Here is a 24,974-nt window from a genome sequence, read left to right as displayed (position 1 = left end):
GAGGTGTTGAGAGTCATTAGGTGACCAAACCCCCCAATTCCAACCCCTAATGCTGAACGCCAAGCAGGGAGGCAACGGGTACCAATGTTTAAGTCTTAGATATGACTCGGCCGAGGATTGAACCACAAACTCCCAGTCTCGGGGCGGGCGCCATACCCCCAAGGCCACCGAGCTGGTATATAGAACACAATACACAATTAAATCAGGTAAATTGCCATAAGTCAACTGTGATAAAGCAAGGGATTACTCTACATTGCATTCATGTAATATATTTAGGTATTATTCAAATTATTTATGTGTTCATTTATTTATATAGGATATATTTGTAAGTATTTATCTATTCATACATTTGTTTCCATGTATGGCAAGATCGCACCTCCACAGTGACCTTTAAATGATTATTTATGTTATTTATGTTTCAGGGTCTTTTTTCTGTGTGTATTCCCACGATTTACGTTCTCCACCCCTGAACCAAACAAGGACTCGTTCCTACAAAGAATTGTTTGCATCCAGCAAGCACACAACGGCACAGCATTGACGTTCTCTTCATTCGCTGACTTATTTTCTACGCTTGGCGAAATAAATAATCCTTGCCCGACCAAGGCTTTCCAAACACAACAGCAGCTGTCGCACTAGCGTACACACTCCAGTGAAAAATCATTAGAATTGATCTCATTTTGAAGTTTTGACCAATTTTCTTTTGCCCACAAAGTTCATTTCGTCTTCCTGGCGCGTTGGACAGAAAAACGTATTGCGGCCCGCGGTGTGACAAACGCAAAAAAACGCACTTTTGTGTTGTTTTTGAGTTGTTCTTTTCATGCCCACAACTCAGTATGCCGCTCAGGGACGTGCAATGTGACTGCTGTGGAGAGTTGGGAAGGAAAAAAACGAATCCCCGAACAAAAGTTACAAAGGCATTGGGTGGGTAGGTAGTTTCGATATCAGCACAGCCAAAAGTCCTTCCATTAAAACAAAATGAAATTTTAATTAGGTAAGAAAATCTGCAGAAGAGACCCCTCGCTACTTCACGCCTCATATATCGCTGGTTCACTCCTATGTGGATTTTGAATTGAATTGTCTTTATTGTCATTGATATCAATGCATCATGCATGGTGTTCTGCTGGGGACAGCACACAGAAAGTGCTGTCATGGGATCGGGTTATATTTGTATGTTGGGTGGGTGTGACTGTCAGAATGCATCACTGTGATAAACTGGTGTATGCTGTCAAACACCCGAGGTGGGCGGGCGCATAAGTCTAAGTGTAAATCGCATCCCCGCCCCCACCCCCAAACTGCAATGTACGGCAACCGCTGAGCTAGTATTTTAGCTGCTGGTTATATTGAAAAAATATATATAATTCAATCGGACACTGAGGAAAATAAAGTTCATGAATTGAAGGGATATTGTGTTATCTTTGACTACTAAATGTCGCTACAAAGAACAAAGAATGCAAACTATGAAGACCCAAAGTTACTAAACCACACATTTTTTTCATTTTAATTTTTTGGCCCAGTCTATCTGAGGTTTTTGGGTACCCGAATGTTTTAAATAGTATTTAAAAACTCGTGTGTCAAGGAATTTGTATTCATTTTAAACAACTTGAGCCTCACCTTGAGGAAGGTGACATGATTGTCCGTCATCTGGCTGCCACCGGTACCCACAAAAAACAAAATCCTCGGGCAAAGAAAAATGAGTGAAAAAAATCATAATACTCGGTTAATCCGAGTGTCTGTATTTTGTTTTCTTCCTAGCGCGATGTGGCACTCCTTTTAAATTGCATTACACCAGGGCTCTACAACGGGGAAAGCTGAAGTGTCAATGAACCTGTTTTTGAAATAGCTCACCAGTGCTGGGTCATTGCGATTTCCTAGTAAAATGATTTGTTTTTAGTCGTTGACTGAGTCTATTCAACCCTACTTTCAATTATTAAACTGGTAATTACACAGTAACGACATAGTAATAACATGAGAAGTTGTTTTAATGGAAATGCCTTTCAAACTAATCTCAGCTTGAAAAAACGTTGGAGAACCCTGCACTACACAACCCAATAACATCTAGTGGTCAAATTTCACACAGTGTCCCTTTAACTTTCGTTTTTTCTAAGAATAATGTTCGCTGACTCGCCAGATTTTGAAGTGCTCAAGACTCGGAGAAGATAAAATGACACCTCATTGACAAAATGCTTTGAAGTACAGTAAAGTGGTTTGAACGCACTAGTGGATTCCAGATGTCTCATTTGAAACTTCTGCTCTGGACGGCTTTATTTAAATGAATCCTTTTTTTTTACGTTGGCAGGGAATTTCAGCAGTTTTTCCACCCGAAAGTCAACATTTATATTTGAAACGGAGGTCATCACGAAAGCAGCCTGTCAGAACACGCGGGGAGTCGAGCGCTGGGCGATTTTGGTTTTGTGCTAACTCAAATGCAATCTGAGCCCCCCTTCCCCCGACTCACTCGGGGATGAAATGAAGTGTGTTTTGTGTTTGTAAATACGCCAGGAGATTTAGCCGCCATGGCGCAGTCAATAACCACGGCGGGCGCAAAAGCGGGATAATCCTATATGCCGTGTGCAGCGTGGCATCTGGACATCTGGGCTTAGCCGAGTATTTGCGCCCGCAGATATTCATGATATGCCGCGCTAGAGGTGAGATTTTAGGCCTGAGCCCAGCTTGAAGTTCAGGTAAGGCCTAAGATATCAATCGTTACGTTCGGGTTCGGGCCGGGTATCTCGATGACTTATTTTTTTTTATATATCCACCCTGTGGTGTGATTAGATGAAAGTACCTTTGCGCTTCGGGTATCAACTGTTCACTGCTTTGCATATTTTTAATTAAATTGTCTTTATTGTCATTGATATCAACAATCGTGCATTGCTTTCTGAGCCCACAGGCCCATTGTGTGTGTACATTTTGAGTGAGCTTGACTGCACGCTCTGCTGTTATAGGCTGGTGTATGTTGTCAGTCAAACAGCAGGACAAGCGCACAAGTCAATGTGTCCAAAACAAACTGCCTAGCACAGCTACAGATAGCATTTCAGCAGCTTGGTATAGTGAAAAGAAATTCATCACTTTATTTCGACTTTCAGAAAAGTCAGAGTGCAAAGAAATTGTGATCACCAGCAGGTGCTTCGTGGATTATTATCTGGTTCGGGAAGGGACTGAAGCGGCATCGCGTAAAGGGAAATACGAAGGTTTCAGGTCCGGCTTATGCTACGGCTAGACAAATAACTCTCATAAACGACCCTGCGGACCCTGTATCTTACCAACGCCACTTCTATTTTGTATGAAACAGATGACCTGGAGCTACAACTCGTGGGAAAGCGCTACATTTGGGACAGTTGTACTGTAATCGTCGTGAAGACATGGCTCAATTCAAGGTCACCCAATGCTAGTGCGTAGCTAGCCAGCCACTCTATAAATCCATTTCTATCACTGAAAGGAGAAGTGCTCAAATTCCGTTCCACTTTGTATAATGACAAGTATACTTTGTGTGTTATCATTTGTAAATCTTTAGTTGTTATTTTGTGTTAGTCGGATACTCTCAGTCGTTAACAAAGTCATCTCGAGGTAAGCTTTTATGAAGGTGCAACGCTACTTTGCCGATTTTCACGTTTTCCGGGTGGTTCTGGCCATTAATTTTGTCATTAATTATTATTATTTTTAAAAGATTTGCGGTGGGGCCTTGAGCTACGAGTCTTTACGTGACCGTGCTTGTACCTCAAAACAATTAAAATAAAAATAAAAAAAGAGACACAGTGTATTATTTGACCACAAAACGTCCCTGTATTGTGTCTTTCGACAGACAAGTGCGGCTTTGTAACACTAATTTCCTATTTTTCTCATACCTGAAATATTTGCTCTCAAGTCAAAGCAGAACACCTTTTCACTCTTCAAAAAAACGATACTCGTATCCCAAGGCACCACGTTACTGGCAGGCGACCAACGCCAGCAAAACCTCGTCCAATATGCCACAAAAATCTCAGTAGGATAAACAATAATTAAACCAAAAGGGCGACTGTGCCAAAAAAAAATAAATAAAAAAGCAAAAAAGGGCTGACGGTTCATGTGGACATGCAATCACAAGCACGCTTTCCGAACGTCGAACACTCGAGTGTGTGAAAACTAGTACTAAACACACCGGCTCTAAAGATATTTTTCTCCACATATACACACACATTGAGTCTGCTCTAGAATACTGTTTATATTGTTGCACGCCCTCTCCAAACCTCCGGAGAGGAACTAAATTGATCGCAAACGTTTGTTCCGATCAAATGAGCGACACGCAAGCGCTTGCTTCAAAAGTACTTTTATACATTGTTTTTAGAAAGGAAGTGAATAAATATACTCCTCACTCATTTGTTACATTTAAACAAGACCATTGTGTCACAGATTTTTCTCTTTTTTATTGTGTTTTTTTACGTAGTTTAGAGTTTGCTAACAATGAAAATATATCACCACAAAACCAAAGGTTTAAGCAATAACAGTGTTTGTGCTTGTAAGTCTTTTAACTGCCATGGCTATTTTCTCTAGTTAGTACATAGATTTGCAGTTTCAAGTTCACGCGAGCGTACTGGGAGATCCACACGGAGGTAACTTAAGATTTTGGAAATTGAAATTCGTTTAGAGATATTCGATCGAATAGAATAGTATAACACATTCAAAAACAAACAAAAAACATTTGATAACGCTTTCTGTGGGTATGTTATGTTAAGGCATTGCAGTATATTTTTACATTGTAAATTACTTTGATACTGGAATATGATTATGCCACCAACTACAAACTCACCAAGTTTGGTAAACAAAACCAAAAAACTGGATTGTGAATTGGATGTGTACTATTCAAGCCTAGCTTGCTTTGCAGTTTTTAGCTGCAAACATAGTCAATACTTTGTCAGAAACGTGAGAAAGTTTTTGGGCTGGATACCTTTCTACATTATAATAACATTTCATGGTAATGCCAGTTGGTTTGGTACACAAATTCAATTCAAATTTTGAAATCTGGGAATCAAAGGTATGCTTTCTTTAGCATTGCTTGCTAATGAGACAGTATCTAAATTATATTTGCTTGCATTCATTAGCAATATAGGTTATAATTTTGATAGAATAATTCACTACCACAGTTTTGTAGCTAATCACAAATGTGCATTTTCTATGAAAACTTGAAAAAACGAAAAACAAATGTTCATTTTTGAGTGGGCAGTGGTAATTGCCCCTTGACTTGAAAAATGCACTTTTTAATGCTAATATTAAATTTTGAAATTATTTCTTAGGCAATTTTAAATAATTATATAAATAGACATAAATACATTTTTTTTCAAAGTACCTTATTTAGCTTATTATTTTATTATTATTATTTTTCCCATTTTTTCCCCATTGTAATTACTGGAAAGTGAAGCTGGAGGCATGGATATAATTACAGTATAAGAGGAAACATAATACTCATTCAAAGTCAAATTTACTGTCAACGAAATATGACAATTTTTTATGGAAGTACCATTATCTTTCTTATATTTTTGATATTTCTTATATTTGCCTTCATTTATTTTGTCAATTCTGAACTGTCCGTTCCATAGCACAGACCTGCAAGCATTGATGAAATATATATTAAAATAACAAAAATGTAAAATATGACCTTAAACGGATGTATTTATTTATTTTTATATTTTATATTTCATATTTCGCGACTATATATTTTTCCTCAGTTTTCAAAATTAAGATTTTGCGTCGGCCTAAAAGTTTTGGGATTCAATTGAAGTCTTTCGAATTGTCTCTTTCAAACTTTCTGACAGATACTGTGCGGATAAAAAAATCGACAACACTGCAAGGCAACCATCTATTCAGATCAATTATAGAACCTAAACAAAGGAACCCCAAAATTTCAAGATGCAGGCAAAGCACCAGATTTTGTCTTTTGATGGAACAATGAATTAGCAAAGCTGACAGGTATTTCTATTTGCAAGGCAGTCATCTGTACACCGTTGTTTGATCCAAGACCCCCTTAAATAAAAATGTCAAGATATGTTTCAGGTGACTGTTCTAATTTGACTACCGGCTTCAAGCTAATGAACAGACTAAATATAAAATGTGACGACTGCATTTAACTTTTTCACCCATCTGGCCGACCCATTATAATGTATACTGCATTCCAAGGAACATTTAGCCGTGAACATGAGTCAGGGCTTAACAAGGTGAGAAGGATGTGGGGGTTAATACCATATTTATTTGTGTATAACGCGCACCCCTAATTTTTTAATCAAAAATTGGTATAAATTTTGTTTGACTTTTTCTCAGCTGAAACCAAGCTTTGAATACACGGGGTCATGGTTTCTGGCTCAACAATGGCTTTACCAATGATGGCACAGTCTTTCTCCAGAGAGTTGAGCATATGTGGGACCGTCTGATTGATGGTCTTTTCAATGGTGCGACACAGTCTCTCTATTGACAACTTTTAACACAACACCAACGTAAAATTGACAATGTATTTATTTCATGTCCTCCAAAATTCAATTCATCATCATATACTGTACATCAAAGAGTTGTTTCCCTTGTCGTGCTTTTCTTGTGTTTATATATACCGTAAATTTCGGACTATAAGCCGCTACCTTTTTCCCAAATGTTCAAACCTGCGGCTTATTCAGTGATGCGGCCGATTTATGTATCTTTTCTAACAGCCGCCAGCGGCGCTCGAATACAAAAGGTAAGATTTAAACCGGTGGAATATATGCAAGTGTGTTGCTAGCGTGTTTTGGAATAAAGGAGCGTAGGACGACGTCTATGTGACCCATACTGGGGAAGACGACTTTAATGACATCAGTTATGAGGAGGAAGATGAGCACGGTGTACCGTGATTTTTACAAGTATCGTATTTTTTTTTTAACAGTTCTGTTTCATTGTGTTGCGAGCGTGTTCCTAGTAGCGTTTTGCTACCCTTCACAGACACGGTTTCGGATGAAAGTTATAATATTATTATTAAAGCTTTGAAAACTCTCTTGGTGTACCGTCTTTCTTTGTAAATATGTGCAACCATGTATAATATGTATTTGCAACTGTATATTTTTGTAATGTATTTATTTTAGAGACTTATTCTGATATGTTTTCCACGGGCGAATCAAAAAGAAGGGGCGAATACAACGGGGGCTGATGGGAAGTGGAGTAAAGGTGAGACGTGTTTGTGGACGCAGCGGACAACAGTGGATATATATCTTTCCCACCCTTACCTTTGGAAATATACTTATTTTTTTCCTTGGGTTATTTTCAACGGGACCCGGACTCTGCAGGTCTCCGTCATATCTTAACTATCGGTATAATTTACTACTAACTTTCAATTTACCGGTTGTTGTTTTTGGACTGTATGTATCAAGTGTAGTATGTGCATTCGCAATGATCGCAGCAAGGCTTTAGGGCTAGGACCTTAGCTTGGCCTTTTGGCTGAGAGTAAGAGTCCCGGCTCCTTGGCTTTGTAGCGTATTATGAACTGACCGATAACCGATAATGGATAATGATTAACGAAGATAGAACAATAACCCTTAAAAACCCTATCATATTCAGTTACAAAGTCGGGATTGGGTTAATTTCGTGATTGTGTTACATGTTATAATGTGGGCGCATGCGGCTTATATGCAGGTGCGGCTTGTGTAAGTACAAAAGCGGTTATCCTCTTAAAATGTGGTGGGTGCGGCTTATAATCAGGTGCGCTCTATAGTCCGGAATTTATGGTATTTTTCAGGAGGACTTCTCTGTTGTCTGCATACTCTTAACATTCGTCTCTGGTACCGTGAATAAAAAGAGGGTGATAATGAGGTGGAATCTAATGCGCGTTACACACGAATAAATTCAGTACCCCTGCCTGCGCGAGCTACAGGGATTTTAATCCAAACGCACACACTATTTACTCCCAATACCCCCCTCCCTACCTCAAAACATTTTTTCCTAGGATCTATACAACTCAGGTAGGTCAACTATTCTTTTACTTCAAAGCGGTGAAGTTTTCCTAAAGGTGAGAGATTTTCATGCCTGACCATTGCCAAGCTAATCATCTACACAAAGAGAATTGGCACAGTTGTCTGGTTGAGGTCATGACAGAGATAAAACAGATGCAAATGTCAAGCGTGTGAAGCTCAGCGTTTGATGTGATTGGATGCCGTGGAGGAAAGGAGGGGCTGATTCATCCATCAATCAGAAAATCCAAAAAGAACAACAAATAGTATTTACATAAAATCCACCGCGACCGAAACAGAAAACGAATAAACTTTCTTTTCACTCCCCCTTGCGACGAACTTCACTCGATTGAAATCCAGGAACGGGCGGCGCTTCCGGTATCTCGTAAATGCTCTCGACAGTCACTTTGCTCGCCGCTCTGGTGTTAGTACGCCGCCATCAAGGTGGTCAGAGCTAGGACCAGGTACCTGCAGGCCACCGGGATCTGTGCGCTTCCGGTGCTCCCGTAGGGGGCGGTGTTGGGGGCTGTAGGTGGACAAAAGGAGATTGTTAGCTCAACACTCAGATAAGATACAAAAGCCACTCAATACTTCGTGCTTTGGTTATCTGCTTTGAAGATATTGAATTGAATTGTCTTTACTGTGATTGATATCAACGTATTGTGCATTGTGTTCTGAGCGGACAGCACACAGCAAATACTACATGGGGGCAGGAAAGGAAGGTAAGGAAAATAAGAAACCTTTAGAAAGGGCCTCGCAAGTGGTAATCCCGCTTTCAGGCTGACCAGGGTGCAATAGATTCAGCAATGCTTAACAGTACACAAAACATAGTAAACATCAATGAAAGAAAACTATATGTTGAAATTTGTCCAGAATGTGCATGGAAGGAACAACGCCTAATACACCCAGTAAGATTCGTTAAATTGGGTAACACTGCAGTTGGAGTATTTTTTTTTAATTCCTGAAAATATTTCCTTTCTTTGTTTTATCATAATTACTTCTTTATTTTTCTCATGCTGAGGTTTTTGAGTTTTTCGTTGCCCTCACGTGGATCTCAGATCAGGGGATGGTGTAATAATAGTATGTTGTTTTCAATAATAGGGCTATACAAATAAGCATGACTTGACTTAAAAAACAAAACAAAAATTTGTCCCAAGATGTGTTTGGCACGAATCACCAATGTACACAAAGTTTGTACTCAAACTGAATTTAAAAAAATAGGACCAATTTTAAAGGTTTGCACATTTAGACTTGAAACACTTTGCCATTTCATTAGAAAGAAAGTGATACGTTAAATAAGGACATGCACATGAATCTGTCATGATTGCTCATTACATTCACCTGTGCCCGCTTGTTTGGCGCCAGCTGCTGCTGGTTTCCTGATTGGTTACTCGTCCTATTTAAGCTCAGTCCTTTAATTCGCCTCTTGTCAGTCCGTCAGCGAACCTCTGCTTTCACAAAGCAAGCATTTTTTGAGTCTGACTCCCGTCGGTCCTGTTTTGACTCCTGTCGGTCCTGTTTTGTCACCCGTTTCCCACTTGTCTGTTACTGATTTCCCCGTTTGTCTCCTGCTACGACCCGTTTTTTGACCCTGACCACGTTTTGATCTCCCGTCCCGGCTTACGACCTGTTTTTCTGTCTAACTACGCTACGATCCCGCTCCGGAAGATCCACTTTCGCATTCAGAACACGCTCCGATCCCGTGAGCAGCATGCTTCCCGTGTCGAGCGAGCACCGGATCGCTGGCGCTGACTATCCTCTATATTTCAAATAAACTTGTGAGTAACGTTACGCATCTGGGTCCACTTCCTGTTCTGATCCTGACAGAATCCTTCTTGGTCACTACTCTATTGGTAAGGCCTATGCACACTATTATATGTTTCTTGACAAAATAATAACTGAAGCCAATATAGAATATTAATGGAATCAAGGATTAATCTTAAGACGCAGAAAAAGTTTCACGGCGGTATGAATACAGTTCACTCTCCAGATACGAAATTTGCAATTGTTTATATGCAGTGGTGTGCACACATACACTAGGTGGTGCTACAGGTCCTGAACCTCTATTCCAAAAAAATTGCTCTTTTGGAAAGTGAATTTTGTTTCAAATGATAATATAATTTATTGAGATTAATAAAAGGAAAAGTGGTACCCAATACGCCTCTCTATAAAGTCTGCACTTTTTGTTTTCAGTATTTACCTGAATTGCCAAGAAGTGTCGATAACACATTGTGCGAGAAAGTTCGCACGTTGGTCAACAATCGCTATTCATTGATAGCCTGGAGGGGAGAAGGCAGAAGCCAGGAGGCCCAGAAGACTTATAAAGCACAGTGACTAATGAAGAACTGAATGAGAACTCAGAGTAAATAAATAACCAAAGCGAAAACTTGTGCATCAGCTCTTACACCATCAGTATTGTAATGTTATGAATACGGGAGACAAAAACACATTTTACCTGATCATGACAGACTTACTCAGTCTCATTCTTGAAGTACTGTAAATTCCGGACTATAGAGCGCACCTGATTATAAGCCGCACCCACCACATTTTAAGAGGAAAACCGATTTTGTACTTACACAAGCCGCACCTGTATATAAGCCGCATGCGCCCACATTGAAAAATGTAACACAAACACAAAATTAACCCAAACCCGACTTTAAGTCCCGCGACTGAAACTGAATGTGGGGGGAGGGATTTTGTAAGGTTTATTGTTTAATATTCTTTATCAATTATCCATTATCCCTTATTGGTCAAATCATAATACGCTACAAAGCCTAGGGGCCGAGACACTTGCTCTCAGCCAAGAGGCTGAGTCAAGGTCCTAGCCACAGAGCCATGCAGCGATCAGTGCGACCGTTCCCGGAGGTACTGCAATACCGGGCCGATGCGTGGAGTGGACAGAGCAAGCTTTTATTCCATCTCCCGATTGCAAAAATCAAACTTACAGCATTGCTGTATTTTGGGGATTCTTCAGAATAATGTCCTTCATTAAGTACAAAAATCTAGAACCATTGTTTCATTGAAGCACATAGTCCAAAAATCGCAGCCACCTAGGAAGTGATCAGTGATAGTCCACAACTTCAAAACCACAGTCCAAAAATCACAGCCAGCAAAATGAACGGAAAATGATACCGGTACTTAAGGTTTGATGCAGACCTGCAGAGTCCGGGTCCCGTTGAAAGTAATCCAAGGAAAAAAGTGTATATTTCCAAAGGTAAGGGTGGGAAAATATATATAGCCACTATCGTCCGCCGCGTCCACAAACACGTCTCACCTTTACTCCACTTCCCATCAGCCCGCGTTTGCTCCGCCCCTTCTTTCTCATTCGCCCGTGCAAAACGTATCAGAATAAGTTTCTAAAATAAATACAAATAAATACATTACAAAAATATACAGTTGCAAATACATAATATACATGGTTACACATATTTACAAAGAAAGACAGTACACCGAGAGAGTTTTCAAAGCTTTAATAATAATAATATAACTTTCATCCTAAACGGTGCCTGTGACAGGGCAGTTAATGGTAGCAACACGCTAGTAACACGCTCGCAACACAGTAAACGGGTCGTAATTGTAAAAATCACGGTAAACCGTCCTCATCTTCCTCCTTAGAACTGAAGCCATCAAAGTCATCTTCCTCAGTGTCGGAAAGAAACTTTGTCATATAGACGTCGTCCCACGCTCCCTTATTCCAAAACACGCTAGCAACACAGTAAAACGGGTCTGGTAAAGTTTACGTGCAGTAGCTCTGTTTCCTTCTTTATCGGACTGCTCGATTGCTTTTAGCTTGAAAGCTGCGTCATGTGCCTTTCTTTTTGCATTTTGCATGATTTGGGTATGTTTACGCTAATTTAATTTGTGCACAAGCCAATAAGTTGCAGTCTTCCTCGGCGCATATATTCCACCGGTCTAAATCTTACCTTTTGTACCCGAGCGCCGCTGGCGGCCGTTAGGAAAATTACATAAATTGGTCGCATCACTGAATAAACCGCAGGGTTGAAAGTTTGGGAAAAAAGTAGCAGCTTATAGTCCGGAATTTACGGTAATTAAGGTAGTGAGAAAATTAAAAGGGGTAGGCAAAAACTACAGCATGGTATTGTTGGTGCTGCCACAAGATGAGTTGCCTCGCCTCTGTTTAGGAGCAGCGTCAAATAGGGCAGCATTTGTTTGGGGGAGGACTACTCACTCAAGTAGAGGTAAGATCTTAATGCCGATCCCGAACCCAACCTGAGCCCGAACTGAAATTCAAGTTAGGTCAAGCCTAACATGTCAATAATTAGTTGGGGTCCACACAGGGCTTCTCTCTTGCTGACTTTTTTTTTTAATATCCACACTTGGCGCGCATCAATGATTGTTCTTAGTTTAGTTTTGTTTTTGGATGATCTGCGCAATGGAATCCCCCTTTTGTGCAACGCAGCGCGCATACATACCCCAAGCCCGTGCACATAAGCTTAGTAAACAGGAATTGAAAACAGTTCTGGGACTTGAAATAATTGAAACGTCCTCAATTCTAATGTTGTGTTTTAGAACTGGCTGAAGAGCCTGTAAATGCTTGAAGTTGTTGCTTTACAGTGCTCTCTAGTGCAGTGTTTATCAACCTTTTATGAGCCAGCGCATGTTTTTTACATTGGAAAAATTTTGTGGCACACCACTAACCAAAAATGTTATAAAATGACACTGAACAGTATGTTTAATTAAAATATCATTTATAATACTCCCCAGTTTTTACAGCACAGACACTTGACAATTAGATAATATTTGGCGAAAATGATTCATAAATGTTTTATAAAATTTTGAATTTTAAAGTGACATTGGATACATTTTCACAGCACACCTGACGATCTCTCATAGCACACTAGTGTTTTGTGGTACAGCGGTTAAAAAACACTTCTCTAGTGGCTTCACTTTGCCATTGCATGTCTTCTTCCCTCGTGATTCACAACAGCTGGCATTAGTTTGTATGGCATTGTCCTGTGAAGCATTCCGTGCATGCCACACCTAAACAGGGCACTACGAATTGTGTATCAGTGCAAGAATTACATATCAATTATGGATATTTATTTTGGGCCATGCAAACAATTATGGTAGCGTTTCGCAGTCGTAAATTGTAATGCGAAGAACCTTCTGCTGTAAACTGTAAATGTGAGCTGCATATTACTATTAGTCATTTTTACCCAACACGTTTAAGAAACAAGATTTGTGTCATGTCCTGCATGGTTGTCATGGCGCCCAGCTGGCCCCGCCCCTTGACACCGGCTGAGACGCATTGGACTGATTGCTCTTGGAGTACTTAAGCGCTCCTTTTGGAACTGCCCGCTGCCAGATCATTGAAACCCTGTTCATGCCCGTTTGATCTGAGTAATGCCTAGTTTGTAATTTTGATTGCCTTTGAACCTGTTTTGTTTTGTTTTTGGTCCGTTTGTGTGTTGGGCAACTTTTCTTTCCTAATTAAAGTGACAGATCGTCTACGCATATGAGTTCCGATTTCCTGCTTTCTGGTCCGTTTCGTGACAATTTGTCTAGAAAATAATTACACATGTATTGTTTGGATCAACAAATATATTTGCAATTTACCCAAGATCCAAAAATCTCGTCTTGATGGGTACACACGCAAGATTAAGAATGGCATATGAAAATGCAGATATATTATTGGCTCTGAAAAATACATGATTTCACACTGCATTTCCTAATTTTTTGGTACGGGAGATATTGGAAAATTGGCTATGAAAGTCCTTAAAAACTACTTTAATTTGGCCATGAAAACTGTGTAAGAACCCTGGATAAAGCACACGGACGCACACTGAGGCAGTGCACACAAACCACATTCCACGAGCAGAAATCCGATGTGATGCCCATATCGGCAGGGTGCCTCGATTAACATGCCGAAATGATTACTTCGGTCTGATTCTCGTGACGTGGTCACAAGACTGAATAAGCAGAGGATGTGGTTTGAGCAGTTAGTAAAGCAGGTTTAGTTTTGCTTTGATTGTATCAGCCAGCTTGTTTTTGACAATAGCAAGGGGGGAAACACCTGTCCCATTATCACCTGACAGCCCTGTTTTTACCTGATGTTTTCCGACATTATTTTCTTCTGTTGAAGTCGATTCATGATTACGGAGCGAGCCCCGGTCGTGCCAACGGGGAAAAAAGGAGCTACGTGCCAGTTCGCGGCGTCCAAATGAGAGAACAATTTGATGACGCGCAGCTCTCTGCCTCTCTACCCCCCTCCCTTTTTGTCTTTTCAGTTCTATCTTTGTCTCATCTTTCTTTCTTCCCTTCTAGCCCTCTCCCTTCTTCTCTCGTCCTCGATTGACAGTACAGGATAATGACACGGTTTTTGGCGAGAGGGAGCTGGGGGAAATGGTTTCTATGGCAACAGAGCAGTCCTGCTCAACCTGCCCCGGTTTTTGCCGGAGTCTGAGTGCAATGCCTTGTGCATAGGGCACGCCGGAGATACACACTTAAACCCGGTTTGTTTTTCATACACAGTTTAATATCAGCTGCTTGCTAATATCGACATTTGCATAACAGAAAACAAAAGCGTAGGTACAAGGTTACCAACTAAACGCCAGATGTTTCTCTCAGATGGGAAGAACCGATGCCAGCCAATTCTTGCCATTTTATACTCATTTTTGAAGGCCAACATAAAATGTAGTATTGTAGCTATATGGCCATAGGACATATCACAAGAAAGCTTGAACCATCACCTTTCATCAGAAACATAACATGTTTCTATCTTTTACCTCTGTTTAATAGACAAGAGTTGAATATTGCTCTAATTCCTGATAATAATCGTTTCCACGAAAAAAATGGCTTCCTTTACATTTTTGATGCTTGATGCACAATGTTTCTCGTGACTCGATTACACAATTCCAGTAACCATGGCAATAGCGTTCCTGTGGATGAGCACAAAACATCATATTCTCTACCCGATAATGACGGACTAAAGGGACTTTGTCATCTTATTAGAAAGAAAAAAAATCTGTTAAAGTGTTAACTGTCCGTACTTAATTGGATGTAAATGGTCTGCATTTATATAGCGCTTTTCAAGTCAATAAAGACCTCCCAAAGCGCTTTACAATGTGCTTTACACTTTTCCCTTTTACACACTAACTAACCGATAGCAGTGTCAGCCATTCAACTATCTGCTATCGGGGGCATTAGGGACTCAGTGTCTTGCCCAAGAACACTTCTACATATAACACAGGATCCGGGAATCGAACCTGCGAGCACTCCAAGACGAGCACTCTACTTTAATACCGCCCCAAATCCATATCGTATCCATATCTTTGCTACCTTTACCACTCTGCCTCTCTACACTTACTTGGGGGGCACCTACACACACTCAGTCACTGGATACAGGGAACAACACTAGAAAGTAGGGCTTCCTCAATGTGTGGACAAAAATTTGATCAAAGCCATTTCTGCCATCCAATGATGATTTATCATACTGAAATTATTCCCAGAGACTTAATACTGATAAGCAGTTTCTCAGAATAAATACAAAAGAAACATTTGGAATTTTTGGCAATGTGGGACAATGCTTCTGAAAATGTATTTATACGTTTTAGCATTGACTGAATTAAAGCCGCAGTGTTTAAAACTTAGGAAAAAAGTAGAGGCCAGTAGTCCCGAATTTACGGTACAATACTTAGTCTCTGCCTGCCTGACAGTGTTTTGACTGCAACTTATTATCTATTTTTGTCAGTGTGAAAATGCAAAAGCAAAGCGTCCATTGTTTCCACCGTGTGGGCTTTAACTTGCCTTTCTAATTAACTTCCAAACCTGGAACTGCCTCAAAACACCATTACAGAGCTTATTAACTTGAAGGGAAAAGATGGTAAGAGGAAGCGAGTGTATGTGTGTGTCGGAGGGGGAGTGCCGTGCGTTCAGGTTGAAGGAAGAGGTGAAATCAAAAGAAACGAGAGCGGCGAAGGAAGACAGTGATTGAAGCGAAGCTTCTTTAGGGCTTCAATTTAATTGCCATGTACATCCGCGCATGGCTACAATAAAGCGGCAAGCTGCCAGACAATACATCATAAGAAAACCGACAAGGTGGGAAGACAAACGAGAGCCTGGGATGAAAGCGATATGCTTCAATTACGGTTTTGCAACACAATGGCAATTAAAGAAAACACAAGAAAAAATATCCTTCTGAGTTGTCGATTGACCGAACTGTGAGCAAATTGTTGTGGGAATACGAAGCACACTTCCTTCTGTCCCCCCCACAACCTTCTCCGTTATCTTGGAGAATCTCCAGCAACAGCAGTTTTGTCACCCACATTTCGTATGTACAACAAATGTTAGGGCCCTGAACCTCGCTCGCTATCGACACAGACAATGACTCACACTGAAATATGCAAGAGGGACACTGTTTGGAGTTTGTGTGGAGAAGCATCTGTGTCTGTGTTGCATGAAGTATAAAGAATTCAGGGCAGTGACACCCATTCACTAAAGTAAACATTTTTTTTTTTTTAATCAAATCGCCTCCCAATTTAATCTCATCCCTCTGTTGAGTCCGACTTTCTCGATAAGACTCTTGACTACTGATTATTAGCCACAGAAGAGTCTTTTTCTCAGGATAGATAAGTCTAATGTGATTTTTGCTAATTCTGTTCACCCCAAAAAAAAAGAAAGTCAGTAAAAAATTACACCAGCTGAAAATAATATTTAGAGAAGGTCAATTTAATGAATTAACATTATCAGTAACTGCTCCAAAAATAAACCAGAGTAAAATCAGTACCCATCCTCGTCAATAATGAAGAGATGCAAAAATTGGCAAAAAATCGTGTATTTTTTTCCTATAGAGTATAAACAAAGTTATACATGCTAAAATATATAATTTTCCTAATGCAATCCAAATGCAATGTAAGCTAGTATGGCTTCCCTCTAAATTCATAAACAAGCATCGTCTTGCTCTACGTCGAATACTAATGTCTCTAGAGCTCAGGTCTCCAACCATTTTCAATCCGGTTGCTACTTTTGGTTACTAATTACCACAATGGGCACCCACTTTATATGCATTTATAAAACAACAACTTATTGTGCTATTTATATGTTGGGACTATGTTATAACCACGTTAATTATTGGAAGTAGGTTTGGATTGACTCAGCCAACCGCTAAAAATATTTTTTCCTAAAAAAATTCAGTGACCTAGCACTGGTAAGCTACTTGCAGAACAGGTCCGGGAGCACCTTAGCTGTCCTTAGGAGGGCACCTGTCATGATTCCCGATAAGATTCACCTGTGCCCGGTCATTTGGCGCCAACCGCTGCGGGCTCTGATTGGCTCCCTGTCCCTAGTTAAACCCAGTCCTGTCAGTTTCCTGTTGTCAGTCCGTCTGCGAACCTCAATGTATACTAGGCAAGCCTTTTTTGACCCTGACTCCTACCTGTCCCGTTTTTGCTCCCATCTGTCTCCGGCTATGCCATGTTTATGATCCTGACCACGTCTGCTCTCCCGTCCCGGCTTACGACCTCTTTCTGTCCCCGACTATGTCTGCTCTCCCGTCCCGGCTTACGACCTCTATTTGTCCCCAAAGACGTCTACTCTCCCGTTTTGGCTTACGACTCGTTTCCGACCCCGACCACGCCTTGCTCTTCCAGTCCCCGACCAGTTTTTCCGTCCCTGACAGCGCCATCGCACGCTTCCGTGTTCGGATCACAATCCAAGTACGAGAGGGACTTGCTTGGCGCGTCCAGCGAACACCAGAGCGTGGGCGCAGCCCTCCCTCTTTCCTTCAATAAAACTTGTGGTAAACGCTACGCAATTATTGTTTCCGTTTTGGTCCTGACAGGCACAATGTTGCCTGCGGGCCTTACACAAACCTATTTTGAATTTAAAAGAGGGGACTCACACATAAAAGTTGGTTGTTAAATAATTATTATAAATATTTTGAAAATCTTTAGAATGTTTGTGCCATACTTGTCCTCCAACAGATATCATCAAAAAATAATCAAATATATTTCCTGCCCAGTCTTTTATTCATTTTTTAGTAGCCTGTAAGGGCAGTACTAAAGAGCCACATGCAACTCTCGAGCCACAGGTTTCTGACACCAAAATAGACTTATCCTGCAATGTAATATGTAAGCTTGTGCTTATTGTCAGGACAACACAGTAAGACAATTTTAATCAATATACAAAAAAAAAAAAGATAAATATATGATCTAATACTCCACTAATAACACCAGTGATAATAATAATAGCAATAATGCTAACAACAACAACAACAACAACAACAACAACAACAACAACAACAACAACACTATTACTAATAACCCAAGGTTGCTGTACACAGAATAGGAAAAGTGTAACAATATAAACAAGAATAAAACACGCAATAATGTATTGGGAGATTTTCATATTGTGCTGTTTGGATGGAATTCATACACAAATGTAATACATTCTGGATTCATTACAAATAAATTGAAATAATGCAAGCCTTTTATTATTTGAATATTGCTAATTAGGGCTTACAGCCTACTGGTTTTCATGTTATTCGGGTGAAGGCTTGGCGGGAATGGTCGCGGACAGGCATAGTCGTCGTGTTGTTGGTTGGGGCTGGAGAAGAAGGGCGTCGTTGTGTTCGGAAGAGAGATCAGGAGTCAGGCGGGCAGGGCAGGTCGTAGGCAAATTCGGAAACGGGTCGGCAACGGAGATCAGGTAGAAAAACAGGAGGAAGGCAAAGAGTCGGAGGTACGGGCTTTCTGAGCAGATGGCAACAGATCACATAGTACAATCGAATAAAGTGTTACCGGAAGCTGGGGATTTAAATGTACAGGGTGCACCAATCAGCTGTCCTGGCTGTTGGCGCCAAATCCTGAACACAGGTGTCCCGATCCGGGTGATTGTGACAGATAGGATATTTGAGTTTTCGCCATAATCAGCAATATAAACACAAGGAAGGACTTGCAATATTTTACTTGATTTTAATGAATCCATAACGAATTACATTTTTTTCTATTCCACTACAGTATATTGATAACTCTATGACAATATTATACTTTTTTGAGACAGTCATGTTTTCTAACAATGACGTTAAACCAACGATAAGTACCGTAAATTCCGGACAATAAGCCGCTACTTTTTCCCCAAACCTTCAATCCTGCGGCTTAATCAGTGATGCGGCCAATTTATGTAATTTTTCTAACAGCCACCAGCGGCGCTCGAGTACAAGAGGTAAGATTTAGACCGGTGGAATATATGCGCCGAGGAAGACTGCAACTTCTTAGCTTGTGCAGAAATTCAATTAGCGTAGACATATCCTCATCATGCAAATTGCAAAGTGAAAGGCACATGACGTAGCTTTAAAGCTAAAAGCAAACAAGCAGTCTGATAAAGAAGGAAACAGAGCAACTGCGCGTAAACTTCACTTTGCGAGCGTGTTGCTAGCGTGTTTTTGAATAAGGGAGCGTAGGACGACGTCTATATGACAAAGTCTCTTTCCCATACTGGGGAAGACGACTTTGATGACGTCAGTTATAGGGAGGAAGATGAGGACGGTTTACCGTGGTTTTTACAAGTACGGTACGTTTTTTTTAACAGACCTGTTTGCTGTGTTGCTAGTAGCGTTTTGCTACCCTTCACAGGCACAGTTTGGGATGAAAGTTATAATATTATAATTAAAGCTTTGAAAACTCTCTCGGTGTACCGTCTTTCTTTGTAAATTCGTGTAACGGATGTATAATATGTATTTGCACCTGTATATTTTTGTAATGTATTTATTTGAGACACTTATTCTGATATAATAATAATAATAATAATAATAATAATTTCCTTTGTATTGTCATTCTTTGTAACAATGTACACAGAACGAAATGTCGATACACCTGACCCGTTGTAGCGAGTCGGTGCAGCCGCAGCCAGAGGGCGCCGCCATTATACCAATTAGGTATGTCTCGGTCGAGGCGCGAACCAGCGACCTCCCATGTTTTGCGAATTAAAAAAGAGGGGCGGAGCAAACGCGGGGTGACGGTAAGTGGGGTAAAGGTGAGTGAGATCTGTTGTCGCTGTGGACAATAGTGTATATATATTTTTCCCACCCTCACCCTTGGAAATATAGACTTTTTTTCCTTGGATTAGTTTCAACGGGTACCCGGACTCTGCAGGTCTGCATCAAACCTTAAGTACGATATCATTTTCTGTTCATTTTGCCGGCTGTGGTATTAGGACTGTGTACTTTATATTCAGTTACAATTGCGGGACTCAAAGCAGGGTTTGGGCTAATTTTGTGATTGTGTTACATTTTTTAATGTGGGCGCGTGCGGCTTATATACAGGTGCAGCTTGTGTAAGTACAAAATCGGTTTTCCTTTTTTAAATGTGGTGGGTGCGGCTTATAATCAGGTGCACTCTTTAGTCCGGAATTTACGGTATATTCAGGCAAGATTATTAGCTAATAGCATCCAGCAAAAAGTAAATTACTTGACATGACTAAATGAAATGTTCAGGACTTCTGTTAGCAGAAAACAGCTGATTACGTTGACAAATATCTGGAGACTTTGAATAATTCGATCAACGTTTGCAAACCCTCCCAATGGGACACAACCTCCGAGTAAACTTCTCACTTTGCCAATCCTTTCCATGTTCATCATACACATAATTTCAAGGAGAATAGAGGAGACTCCCTGGTGCGGTTATATTGGCTCGTGTTTTGAATTTCAGCCCTTTTATTGTTTGTGCGATGATTCATCCCTCGACTCGGTCCAATCCCCCAAGCAGGTCGTTAGGAGCGACGCGTGGACAGGCAGCCAGCCAGCCAGCCGGCCGGCCAGCCAGCCGGGCTGCATCCCTCTCTCCCCAAGGACGTTGCTTCAAATGGAATCTGAAGGTAGAGGGAGGGGCTTTGTGTCCTTGACCATCCAGCCAGTGGCCAGTGGTCCTATCCGTATGGACTGTGGTAGAAAGGAAGGCATTCACTAAACTCGGATACTTACAGGAAACTTGACTTAAAGTTATTCCCAAACATATATTTTTACAATTATGCAGAACCTGTAGTGTTCCTCAGTACAAATATGCAAACGTGTTGAAAACTATTCCGTAAACCGGGGGATTTGCGAAAAGTAGAAATCACAGTTAAAACATCTGGCTAGTTTCCAGTAGAGGCTGGGAGTACACAACACTTTCAAAATAGCGAATCCAATATTTCACAAACTATAGGTCTCTCTCTCTGTCGTACCAGCCCTCAATAAATGCTAAAGTGGGGTTTTTAAGGGTTATTGATCTATCTTCGTTATTCATTATCCATTATCCGTTATCGGTCAGTTCATAATACGCTACAAAGCCTAGGAGCCGGGACACTTACTCTCAGCCAAAAGGCCAAGCTAAGTGCACTAAGACGCACTCAAATTAAAAAAATGGCATTTTGGGGGGGAATGTCAATCCATCCATTATCTACACCGCTTATCCTAAGTAGGGTCACGGGGTGCTGGAGCCCATCCCAGCTATCTTCGGGCAGTGGGCAGGGGACACCCTGAACTGGTTGTCAGCCAATCACAGGGCACACAGAGACAGACAACTCACTTGCTCATTCATACCTAGTGACAATTTGGACCGGCTAATTAACCTGACATGCATGTTTTTGGAATATGGGAGGAAACCAGAGTGCACGGAGGAAACCCACGCGAGCATGGGGAGATTAGATCTCATGACCTGTGCCGCTAACCACTGCGCCACCGTGCTGCCAAGGGGAATGCATTCGATAACATCCAACACCAAAAACATACATGTCATCTTGAAAGGCAATTACAATTTCAAATAAAATACAGCAAACAGTTACAAGCACCTCAGGTCAAATTTAAGGATTTTTCAAGGATTTCAAGAACCCGTACAGACTCTGAAACTTAAACCGAGTATTGCCCGTATGCCAACATAGTCAATGTCACTCTAAGTCTGTGGCGATTGGACTCAACGACCCATGGGTCTAATCTTTCTAACCCTGCTCTTGTTTAAGTCGAGTAGCTTTGATGTTGGACATTCATCACCTTGGCTATGATCTCTGGACGGCAATTCCTCAGAGCCCTCGTTCACATGCACCTTCAAGCTCATTAGTTCCACAAATCATTTGCATTACAGCGAGTAATGAAAAGCCACCATTATCAAAATAGCCTTCAGAGATCATTTAACCGACTAGCGGCGATTTCCACTCCCCGAACATCACGCTGCCTGCCCCGGAGCATTTATGAACACCCGACAGGATGCTTTTGGGCTGTAAAATTCTAATGGGCCTTCTCAGCGGTGGGCTTGGAATGATGGTGGGAGGATGAGTAAGAGAGGGTCATACCATAGCAGGCTAAGTGAGCGGGGGGCCTGTGATTGAAGGGAGACGTTAGCCTTCAGTTGGACTCAATCATCGAATCAGCGGGGAGTCTGGACGCATGACACGGTGAGCCGACGAAGGAATCTTGTTAAGGGAGAAATTTCCGGTGTTCCCTTTACAGATTGTGCTCCCTGTCAAGATGGATCGACCCCTTGCCTGACTTATCGCCTTATACAGGGTCAATTTGTATGCCTGACTTTTAACAGAAATCACAGTTATCAGCTCAGAGAAGTAGAATACTCAAGTGGGCACCTCTTGTGTTTACTACACCCATCTGTTCGACTCATCATGCCTGGAATTTGGGAGTCCGCAAATGATGCATTTTACAAGCCCGTCTCTTGGGTAAATCTTTGTTTTAAAAAGATATTTAATGAGCCCCTCTTCAGCACCTAGAGGGTAAACATTCCGGGAATAAACAGAAAGCTGCATTTTTAATCGCTGTTTTTGAAAAATATATAATTACACAATGACTTTGACTGCTCCCTCTAAATCTGTTTATTGTTTGAGGCTTAATAAAATGAAAAGGAAACAAACAATTGGTGTCAGCATGGAGCAAATTCCCACTGCCAAAACTTTCTAACAATCCCCTTGTTCTTTTTGGGTTTTCCATGCTCACTATTACTAAAGCGTGGCAGACACCAGCCGTGCAGGGAATCTAGCGTTGATGCTTCGGATGAAGCACACCAACAGCTCCCTGCACCTGCACAACCGACGCCATCTTAGCTATGATCTGTTTCGCGATCAAAAAATGAGTAAATGTTTACTATTGCACCGAAAGAAAACAAAAATAAAAGCAGCGTCACATGAAAAGGGAGCCCTATTGTTCTAGCTGAGAGGGCTAAGGCAACACTACAATGGAGCATAGTGCCAGATAGCAACACTGACTTGAAAAGTCATTTCTCTGTCATTGGCGATTGACACTGCTACAGACCAAATTGCATTTGCTTGTTAATGTTCCTTGAGGATTAAAGTAAACTCTAAAGACACAACATTGATGCTGATGATACAGAAAATAAAAGCACGTTAGCTTCCACTCCTGTTAAGTTCAAATGTACAGTATAAATTGAGGACATCTCGTTTTGCTCCTGTTATGTATTATATGCAGTGTTCCCTCTAAGCTGCGCGCGTGCGCAATTGCGCACAAGAAAATCTAGCCAGCACACAAAAATGAGGGCTCAAAATTACTAATTAAGAAGTGACTTAAGTCAAAGTTACAGTGCATGAAGGTAAAACTACACGGGTTCCCCTGACGTTGTGTCCTAAATGCGGATATGATAATGTTTGATACTTGACACCATTTGCGCCATGCCGTTTCCCTATTTGCAACCACTTGCTGTTAATTCTCATCAGGGTTTTATTTCATGACTCAGCAATGTTTGGCAAGTCAGCTTTGGTCCTTCCCCACAATGACAGTGACAGACCACATACGATCATGCAGCACTTATAACATTTACACGAGTTGCTCCATCGACATGACCTGGATAGCATCTGATAGCCAACTTGTCATCCTGCCCTTGGTTTCATCCACCGCTTTCTGTATGTTCCAAAAATACCAATTCCTGCTGTTATGTACGCAGGATTATGATAACGCGGTAGTTATCATTTCCCGCGATGGCGCTGATAACGAAGAATGCGCAAACTGGAGAGCTGTGTGTGCTTTGGTCCTGATTGATAGAAGATAAGTTTATCGCTGCCAACCAGCATTCAGACTCAAACGCGATTTTCGCTTCACGTCGAGCTACGGCTCTAACTTGATCAGGTCTCCTCTTCGCAGTGGTGGGTCGTCAGGGCTTGCAGGGGCTTTTATGCTGGCCTATAACATATCGGAATCATGTAATGTTAATTTGATTTTTCCATGAATATTTATTAAATAGGTCCAACTCTAAATTGACTGTCAGCTTCCTTTCATTGATTTTTCTCCAGTTGCACTGATTTCAGATGTGTGCTATCATATTTAAGCATTTAACCAACTACATTTCAGCAATTTATTGTTGCCATGGTCAGAAATTTGCCAAGAGGCCTTCACAATTAGTTCAGCAGGCCATAAGGCATAAAATAAAGGTTGATAAAGCTATTGATTTACCTAAGCAGATTTTGAGATTGCGGAGCCAGGTCCTTCTAGCTGGCTGAGGGAAACATCAGCATTTTCACAAACTATGACTGGCTTTGTATAACTACAAAAAGGTGAAGAAAAACATCACCGTGTCTATCCCTGTCACACAGACATTTCCAGAACTAAATGAAATAAGAACTTAATCCAGAAATACGATTAATGAATAATATCACATTTTATGAATCAGAAGTGTTAATATTGTGTTGCTACTACGAAATAAGAGTTGCACTCCAATTGGAAAATATATAAATACAAAATAAAACAAATAGAAAAATATGAAGTACTTGCCTCTACAGTAACTGTTTGAAAAAGCGGTCGCTGGAATGTGAGTATCCCTTCAAGATGTTTACCTCTGCCTAAGTAGCGAGAGCTGGCATTATCCTCCAGGCTGGTCACGGGGCTTCTGGTGATCTTTTGGGCCGTGAGGTTATTAGTGATGCTTTTCTAATATGGCTCGCAGTTGTAGCTGCAGTGAATGCTTAATACGCATAACATGGATATTAAGGGGTGCATTGATTCAGAGGTAGAACTACTGAAAGCCTAAGTGTTGAATGCACGGCCCACAGCTGGCTCTCCGCCTAGCAGGGGATGTTCATTGATCTCGC

The 24,974-nt window shown here is 41.0% G+C and overlaps 1 protein-coding gene and 1 pseudogene across 2 annotated transcripts in view; both read right to left on the bottom strand.

The window, feature by feature from the left end:
- Positions 1–7,396: 7,396 nt before the first annotated feature.
- Positions 7,397–24,974, bottom strand: part of negr1 (neuronal growth regulator 1) — a 225,498-nt gene continuing 207,920 nt past the window's right edge. The window contains exon 8 of one of the 2 annotated variants that reach the window (XM_088349976.1): positions 7,397–8,463. In XM_088349976.1, the coding sequence (XP_088206102.1) occupies positions 8,363–8,463 (101 nt within the window). In that variant the 3' untranslated portion in view covers positions 7,397–8,362. The remainder of the gene's footprint in view (positions 8,464–24,974) is intronic. The other variant, XM_088349977.1, reaches the window with a different exon arrangement.
- Positions 10,780–10,904, bottom strand: LOC148355205 (U2 spliceosomal RNA; annotated as a pseudogene).

Source organism: Urocampus carinirostris, chromosome 12, assembly GCF_059441175.1.
Source record: "Urocampus carinirostris isolate Australia breed hairy pipefish chromosome 12, RoL_Ucar_1.0, whole genome shotgun sequence".
Taxonomy (NCBI): Eukaryota; Metazoa; Chordata; class Actinopteri; order Syngnathiformes; family Syngnathidae; genus Urocampus; species Urocampus carinirostris.
This window is presented reverse-complemented; position numbering and strand designations above follow the sequence as displayed.